This window comes from Saccopteryx leptura, chromosome 4 (genome assembly GCF_036850995.1).
Source record: "Saccopteryx leptura isolate mSacLep1 chromosome 4, mSacLep1_pri_phased_curated, whole genome shotgun sequence".
Lineage (NCBI taxonomy): Eukaryota > Metazoa > Chordata > Mammalia > Chiroptera > Emballonuridae > Saccopteryx > Saccopteryx leptura.
Genome location: NC_089506.1, coordinates 224,483,726 through 224,492,471, shown reverse-complemented (window position 1 = coordinate 224,492,471; position 8,746 = coordinate 224,483,726). Strand labels below are relative to the sequence as shown.

Below are 8,746 nucleotides of genomic sequence, written 5' to 3'. Positions count from 1 at the left end.
CCAATAAATACATCTCTGATAATAGCAACCATACGCTGTTGGTGTTATATACCAGGCCTTTTCTCAATACCTAACATATAATATGCCCTTAATAAAGTTGGGAAGTTATACCTCATAATGAGAAGATCTAGAAACAAAGATTGAATTGGCCATGTGTAGTCAGTGTAGAGGCTTACTATTATAGAGACTTTCTGAGCCAATAGTTGGCAAAGGAAAATACCAGAGTTTAAAGAAGTATGGGTGATAATTTGATGGGAGGATATTGTGTGTTTTTTGACAAAGTAGGGACTAACTCCAGACTCCGCCAAACTCACTCTTCTCCAACTTAGAACTCAGGAGAAAGGAGACTGAAGTAAAGATGTATAACCTACGAGAAAGAAAAGGCCATGTGTACCAAGAGGTCAGCGAGCCCCAGGATGATGACTACCTCTGTAAGTGACCCTCACAAAGCATGTTATCTCTTTATACAATAATTTCATCTGGTCATTTGGCCCTTAGAGCATTCCGTTCCCCTATGGACTTGCACTACACAACTGAGGCTCAATGATGTGAGTTCCTGGGCTCTCTCTGAGGCTCCGTATGTCCAGGAACATGCACTACACCAGGCATCCCCAAACTACGGCCCGTGGGCCGCATGTGGCCCCCTGAGGCCATTTATCCGGCCCCCCGCCGCACTTCCAGAAGGGGCACCTCTTTCATTGGTGGTCAGTGAGAGGAGCACTGTATGTGGCGGCCCTCCAACCATCTGAGGGACAGTGAACTGGCCCCTTGTGTAAAAAGTTTGGGGACCCCTGCTGACTACACCTTCCCTAATCCCTGTTGCTCTCACCCCCAGATTGTGAAAAGTGTCAGAAGTTCTTCATTGACAGTTGTGACGTGCATGGGCCACCAACATTTGTAAAAGACAGTGCAGTGGATAAGGGGCATCAATACCATGCAGCCCTCACTCTGCCCCCTGGGTTGAGAATCAGAGTATCGGGCATCCCTGAGGCTGGTCTTGGAGTGTGGAACGAGGCATCTGCTCTGCCAGTGGGTCTGCACTTTGGCCCTTATGAGGGCCAGATCACAGAAGATGAAGATGCAGGCAACAACGGATACTCCTGGCTGGTGAGAAGTATTTACCTCTTCCCCTGTCTTGTGGCTTCCCACATCCCTCCCATGGCTTGTTGGGACATGCCCTTCTACATACTAGGACATGGTTGGAGACAATGTGGTTATCTCTGGGTACTGAGTGGACTCTGCAGCCCATGGAGCTCCTATTGAGGATCACAGGTTAAGTGGGAGCAAAGTGGTACAGACACAAAAGAATGCCTCCTCCCAGCCATGAGTGGACAGGTCAACTCAGATGTGATAAGTAAGAAAAATATCATGTGGTCCAGAGTGGCAGTGCATGCAAGCTGAAAGAGCTTTGTTGACAATAGGGTAAAATAATTCTTCTATTACCTCCTCACCTGAAAAAAAGCCTTTATTTTTTCTTCCTGAAATGCAGATCACCAAAGGGAGAAACTGCCATGAATATGTGGATGGGAAGGATGAATCCTGGGCCAACTGGATGAGGTAAGGCCAAGAAGTTTCTGGGAGTCACGAGAACACTCATCCCTCTCAGGCCCATACATCTTTCCTTCTCATCATGCCTCCCTCAGTGTCTCCCTCAATCCTCTGTTCCTCTTTTATCTCCATTCAGTGCTCTTTCAAGGTAAGAGGTATTTAGAAGAAAAAGGCAATAAAATATAGCATATGTCCTCAAAATATAAGTCTCTATCCTAGAAAATATTTAGGCACATGAAAAAAACTTTGAGGGCCTGGATTATACTTTAATTGATCTAATGAACATTATTAAGCCCTCCTATATTCCAGTTTGGAGGAAGGTATTCATTACTTAAACAGATCATATAACCCATTTTCTTATGGTGGAATAATTGCAGACAGAGTGAAACAATTGATTTAGAAATATTTAACTATGATTTTTCTATTTTTCGAGAAGTGCAGAGTGCCAGGATACCCAAACCAAGGATAGCCTAAACCAGTGGTCAGCAAACTGCGGCTCGCAAGCCACATGTGGCTCTTTGGCCCCTTAAGTGTGGCTCTTCCACAAAACACCACATGTGGGCGCTACCTCAATAAGGAATGTACCTACCTATATAGTTTAAGTTTAAGAAATTTGGCTCTCAAAAGAAATTTCAATCATTGTACTGTTGATATTTGGCTCTGCTGACTAATCAGTTTGCCGACCACTGGCCAAAACCTGTGAGGGCAGTAAATTATCCCAGCCTCCCTTCTAACTAGAACTGAGTTCTGAAGCCTGCAGAGCAATGATCATTGGCCACTTTCCTGAGGGGCTCTTTTATCAGAGGCTACAGAATGTAAATAAGCTATTATTGTTCTTTATGATTTTGCTAAGACAAAGAAACCTCCAAGTCCTAGCCGGTTAGATCAGTGGTAGAGCATCGGCCCAGCCCATGAAAGTCCCAGGTTCGATTCCCAGCCAAAGCACACAGAAGCACTCATCTGTTTGTCCACCCTTCCCCCTCTTCTTCCTCTCTCTCTTCCCATCCCGCACCCAAGACTCCATTGGAGCAAAGTTGGCCCGGGTGCTGAGGACGGCTCCATGGCCTCCGCCTCTGCCTCAAGGACTAGAATGGCTCCAGTTGCAGTGGAGCAACACTCCAGATGGGCTGAGCATTGCCCCCTGCTGTGCATGCTGGGTGGATCCCTGTTGAGCACATGTGGGAGTCTGCCTCCTCACTTCTCACTTCGGTGGGGGAGACTTCCAAGTTTTTATGGAAATCTGGGTAAGGAATCAAATGCTACCTAAATAAAATGTGAGGAGAATGGAGAAAGGCCTCTCAAGAAAAGATGGACTTCGGCTGAGTATTGAATTATGTGAACTAATCTAGACACAGAGTCCAACATCAAGTAGCAAGTTCTGTGACATAAAACAGAAACTGATTTAGTTTAGAGACACTAGAGGTCAATGGGTTTTATGGCCAATCAGGGTGAAGGGTACGTCTGGAATTGGCTTTGGAAAATGGTACTAGGCAGGATGAGCACCGTAAGCAGGACCTGGAGATAGGAAGTCATATGACATTGTGACAGGCTCAGACATTGAACAGGAGGTTCTCTGGGAGCACTGTGGGAGTGGGCGACATCAGCGCCCGAGTATCAGGTGCAGAGCTGGACATGGATCTGAGAGATAGTAGAAACTCATCGCCTGTGGGTTTATTTTCTTTCACCTGCCTCAATCCCAGGTATGTGAACTGTGCCCGGAATGATGAAGAGCAGAACCTGGTGGCCTTTCAGTATCGCAGGCAGATTTTCTACCGAACCTGCCAGGTCATCAAGCCAGACTGTGAGCTGCTAGTATGGTATGGTGACGAGTTTGGCCAGAAGCTGGGCATCAAGTGTGGCAGCAAGCAGAAGAGAGAGCTTGTAGCAGCTAAAGGTGGGCACAACTGTTCTTCAAAATGGAAAGAATAGAAAGCACTCACCTTAGAAATTTTCATGGTACACTCTAAAGTCAGTAAGATTTCTAATCAGATACTTCAGAAATAAACAACTCATTTCATATGCCTTTGATTCTTAGGAAAAACCTTTACATTTTTTACTTTTGATTTAATTTTTTTTTTAAGTGAGAGGAAGGGAGATAGATTCCTTCATGTGCCCTGACCAGGATCCAGCCAGTAACTCCAGTCTGAGGTCCACGCTCAAACTAGTCAAGCTATCCTCAGCACCTGAGGTCAACACTTGAACCAACTGAGCTATTGGGCTGATGCTCAAACCAGTCGAGCCACTGGCTGTGCTAGGGAAAGAGAGAGAGAAGAGGGAGAGGGAGGGAAAGAGAAGCAGATAGTCGCTTTTCATGTGTGCCCTGACCGGAGATTGAACCTGGGACTTTTACATGCCGGGCAAATACTCTGTCCACTGAGCAAACCAGCCAGGGCCTGTTTTCTGAGAGCCACTCCTTTCTAGCATACAGGGTAAGAGCAGAGGTCTGATAGATGCCCAGCAGCCTGGAAATGCAGTGCTGTGATCCAAGCTGAGATGCTGGGGACCTTCCTGAGTGAGGGGGGATGATGGTGCTGTTCTTGGCTATAGGGTGGCTTATTTTCTAAGATTTGCTTTGTTAATTTTTGGTAAAAACCACTTCAGAGGGAAAACCTCTCAGATATTACTTCATCTTTAAGTGAGAGAGGATGGTGGATTAGCTGGAGAGAGATAGGAGTCAAGCATGTAAGAAGTATGGTTGGGGGCCCTGGCTGGTTAGCTCAGTCGGTTAGAGCACCATCCTGTAATACCAAGGTTGATCCCAGGTCAGGGTACATACGAGAAATGACCAATAACTGCATGTCTAGGTAGAACAATGAATAAATGCCTCTTTCTCTCTCTCTCTCTCTCTCTCTCTCTCTCTCTCTCTATATATATATATATATATATATATATATATATATATATCCCTCTCTTTCTTCTTCTTCTTCTTCTTCTTCTTTCTTCTTTCTTCTTTCTTCTTCTTTCTTCTTTCTTCTTTCTTCTTTTCTTCTTCTTCTTTTTCCTCCTCCTCCTCTTCCTTCTTCTCCTTCTCCTTTCTTTGTCTCTCTAAAATCAATCAATTTTTAAAAAGTATGGTTGGGGAAATAATTTGAAACAGGACTTCCAATTGTATATAAAGTGGGCTGACACTGAATAAAATCAAGAATGAATATTTGATGTGAAGTTTGAGGAAGGACATATTTTCAGTCTATCTGTGGGAAACTATGAGGGAAGCAATTCCTAGTTGGGGCCAGTGGTTTTTCTGAATAACTGTGTTAAAAGCTACATGTATATAGGAAAGGCCAGCATTGCTCCACCCTAACAAGGGGTGAAACAGCTCCTGATGCTACTTGAAAGTCCCTCATCTGGCAAAGCGTAGAAAGGACCCTTGATATGGGCTTTTTGGATTTCTAAAGAAGATATGGTAGATTAAAATGAAAATAGAAAACAGACTATAAAGAAACACTTTGTGGAAGACAGGGATTACACTGTCAACCCTATAAGAATGACTTGTGGGGCAGGTGTTAACAACAGACAAAACATATGACCCAGGCAGCCTTGTCAACATCTGTCCTGACCAAAATTTTCTCTTTCAGCAGAACCACAACCAGAGATACACCAATGTCTCTCCTGCTCTCTGGCCTTCTCCAGTCAGAAATTACTCAGCCAACATGTGGGATGCAATCACCCCTCTCAGATTCTCCCAGGAACATTTGCAAGAAAATACCTCCAACCAGAGGATCCCTGCCCAGAGGATCCAAATCAGCAGCAGAAACATTCTGATACTCACAACTGGGATGGCAAAGCTGAAGGTCAAAAGGTCAAAGAAAAGTCCAAACATTTGCTTAAAAGGAACAGGCCAAGGAGGATTTTAAGGGCCTTTTCCAAACCTCCCAAGGGACACCTGGGAAGCTCTAGTGAGCAAGAAAGAATGATTCAGGAAGTGCCCAGCAGAGGCCAGAAAATGAATTCAATGGACACAGAAAAACTGTCTATGAGAGTAGGAATTTCAAGAATTGTAGCTGTCAAGTATGGAGAGTGTGGGCAAGGCTTTGATGATGGGTCACGTATCCTGAGACAACAGGGGACACATTCAGGGGAGAAGCCCTATGTTTGCAAGGAGTGTGAGCGAGGCTTCAAACGAAAGTCATATCTCCTTATACACCAGAGTATACACTTGGGGGAGAAGCCCTATGTTTGCAGGGAGTGTGAGCGAGGCTTTACACAGAAGTCACATCTCCTCAGGCACCAGAGGACACACTCAGGGGAGAAACCCTATGTTTGCAGGGAGTGTGAGCGAGGCTTTTCACAGAAGTCACATCTTCTGACACACCAGAGGATACACTCAGGGGAGAAGCCCTACGTTTGCACAGAGTGTGAACGAGGCTTTACACAGAAGTCAGCTCTCCTCATACACCAGAGGATACATTCAGGGGAGAGGCCCTATGTTTGTAAGGAGTGTGAGCAAGGCTTTGCACAGATGTCAAGTCTCCTCAGACACCAGAGGACACACTCAGGGGAAAAACCGTATGTTTGCAGGGAGTGTGAACGAGGCTTTTCACAAAAGGCAACTCTCCTCACACACCAGAGGATACACTCAGGGGAGAAGCCCTATGTTTGCAGGGAGTGTGAGCGATGCTTTTCACAGAAGTCACATCTTCTCACACACCAAAGAACACATTCAGGAGAGAAGCCCTATGTTTGCAGCGAGTGTGAGCGAGGCTTTTCACAGAAGTTAACTCTCATCACACACCAGAGGATACACTCAGGGGAGAAGCCCTATGTTTGCAAGGAGTGTGAGCGAGGCTTTGCACAGAAATCAACTCTCATCAGACACCAGAGGACACACTCAGGGGAAAAGCCCTATGTTTGCAGTGAGTGTGAGCGAGGCTTTTCACTGAAGTCAAACCTCCTTAGACACCAGAGGACACACTCAGGGGAGAAACCCTATGTTTGCAGGGAGTGTGAGCAAGGCTTTTCACAGAAGTTAACTCTCCTCACACACCAGAGGACACACTCAGGGGATAAGCCCTATGTTTGCAAGGAGAGTGAGTGAGTCATTAGCATTAAATTGCATTTCCACAGTCATAGCTGTTACACAGGTCATACCCCAGGTCTGAGGGGACTTCACAGGAAGTCTACTGACCCCTTACCCTCCCAACACTGCAACTAGTACAGAAGTAACTGGTTAAATAAGTTCTTCACTTTCATGACAAGAGATGAGCTATCCAAACAATTTCTTAAGTGCTATGGGAATGTCAACACCAATCTGCATGTTTTCTTGGCCTCTTGTTCTAATAAATTTTATCTCCATAAAACTATGAAGTCACATAACTTATCCCCTCTCTCCATCACTGAAAGCAGAGAGTTCCCTGATAGCCACAGAGAACTCATTGTCAGGCACAGAAACTCAACCCATGGAAACATGGAAGTCTGGAGGTCAATCTACTCGGGTTACTTCCCAGGGAGAGGAATTTGAGAGACTCACCAGGGAAAGGGATTTCCTTGACTCACAGAAAGTGGAGTCTTCTCTCCTAGTAGGCTCACCACCCTCCTCCCCTGGCTTCTCTTGGCTCCTGTCCCAGTTTCCTCTGCCCTCTGTAGAATGAGAGGTGAAAGCCAGGGAGGAACATGTGCATGTGCATGTCCGCGTGCCTGGGTCAGTCTGGGCACCTGGTCTTCCTTACTCTCTTCTCACTGCCCCTTCAGGGTGAGAATCTCCTGCTGTACAGCACACAGAATTCAGATAATTTCATAGTGGGTTTGAATCTCAGCTCTGCCCTCACCAGCTGTGTGATCTAAGGCAAGATTCTCAACTTTTCTTTGCCTGTTTTTTCTATAAAATAGGAATGGTGCCTGACCAGGCAGTGCTGCAGTGCATAGAGCATTGGACTGGGACTCAGAGGACCCAGGCTCAAAACCCCAAGGTTGCTGGCTTGAGCACATGTCACCAGCTTGAATGTAGGGTTGTAGGCCTGGGTGTGGGATTATAGACATGACCCCACAGTCACTGGCTTGAAGTCCAAGGTTGCTGGCTTGAGCAAGGAGTCACTTGCTCTGCTGTAGACTTCTAGTCAAGGCACATATGAGAGAGCAATCAATGAACAACTAGGGTGCCTCGATAAAGAATTGGTGCTTCTCATCTCTCTTCCTGTCTGTCACTATCAGTCCCTCTCTCTGTCTCTCTCACCAAAAAATAAATTGTTTCTCTCCACACTCTAAATTGAATAAAATAAATAAAAAGACTGGAATCACCTACCAAAGCATATATGGAACTTAATGCTTTCTGCTCATTACCCTGCTCTCTCTCTATTTCTCTCTCTCTCTCTGCACTCTCTAAATTGAATTTTAAAAAGTAAATAAATAAAATAGAAATTGCTACACTATCAGTCTGCAGGATTGGAGATCTTCATTCCAAACGTTTGGAGTCATTTGGCTCAGATAATTTCCCAGTTTTCATGTTTCTTATTTTGACAAGACCAAGTACCTAACCTTGTAAAAATAAACTCTTTCTGATATATTGTTAGGAAATGGCAAATTCAGACTACTATAGTATGGCACTCACATCTGTTAGAACTTCTAAACTCCAAATATGACACTACCAATGTTCTCATGCATTTCTTAATTCTTAGATGTCCCCTGACTGAGGATTGAGCCTATGACCTTGTTGTATCAGAATGACGCTCTAACAAACTGAGCTACTGGCCAGGGAATAACCATGGGTTTCATCCAACTCTCTCTTTTAGGGATAGAAAATACCTCTTTTAGAACCAATAGATTACCATAAAAAAAGAAAATTAGTACAGAGATAGAAAGCTTAGTTAACATAAGCAGGTAAGTGGATCAACTGAGGAAAGAGGGGCAGGCACCCTCTTCACTGAGGAGGAAAAAACAGGAAGAATGCAAGGGAAGGGAGCCTGCAGGGGTAACTGAGTCAGCCAGTTCTAGATTAACTACTTCCCATAGTTCTCTGAAAGGGTGCCAGGGGCCACTTGCTACACAGAGCAAAGAAGATAGAACTTATCTGAAAACCCCTGTCCCTTTTCTCAAAAGCTTTTAAGAAACAAGGTTTACATACCTTAATTAAAAATCCCAACACTTACCCTCTGATTCCACCTAAGTTCACCCTCCCATCCTGGAGTCATGGGAGTGACTTATACCTCTAGACAAAGGGATCACGAGCTCCTTGCATGAAAAACCTGTATTCTGTAAAAGGTAT

At 44.9% G+C, this 8,746-nt stretch overlaps 2 protein-coding genes across 2 annotated transcripts; both read left to right on the top strand.

Annotated features, from left to right (window-relative positions):
* Positions 1-333: 333 nt before the first annotated feature.
* On the top strand, positions 334-3,477 carry LOC136404371 (histone-lysine N-methyltransferase PRDM7-like). Its single transcript, XM_066383689.1, has 4 exons — positions 334-431; positions 836-1,107; positions 1,490-1,557; positions 3,249-3,477. Exons 1-4 carry the CDS (start codon positions 359-361, stop codon positions 3,475-3,477), a joined length of 642 nt encoding a protein of 213 aa, XP_066239786.1. The 5' UTR covers positions 334-358.
* A 1,981-nt stretch (positions 3,478-5,458) lies between these two features.
* On the top strand, positions 5,459-6,583 carry LOC136404370 (histone-lysine N-methyltransferase PRDM9-like). The gene has a single exon (XM_066383687.1). The coding sequence runs from the start codon at positions 5,459-5,461 to the stop codon at positions 6,581-6,583; it is 1,125 nt and encodes a 374-aa protein (XP_066239784.1).
* The last annotated feature ends 2,163 nt before the right edge of the window (positions 6,584-8,746 follow it).

Excerpts from the sequence above, each read along its gene's own strand:
- LOC136404371 (XM_066383689.1), top strand. The coding sequence starts at position 359 with ATGTATAACCTACGAGAAAGAAAAGGCCATGTGTACCAAGAGGTCAGC. Across the intron at positions 432-835 it reads CCAGGATGATGACTACCTCT|ATTGTGAAAAGTGTCAGAAG; the intron begins GTAAGTGACCCT and ends TCTCACCCCCAG. Across the intron at positions 1,108-1,489 it reads ACAACGGATACTCCTGGCTG|ATCACCAAAGGGAGAAACTG; the intron begins GTGAGAAGTATT and ends CCTGAAATGCAG.
- LOC136404370 (XM_066383687.1), top strand. The coding sequence starts at position 5,459 with ATGATTCAGGAAGTGCCCAGCAGAGGCCAGAAAATGAATTCAATGGAC.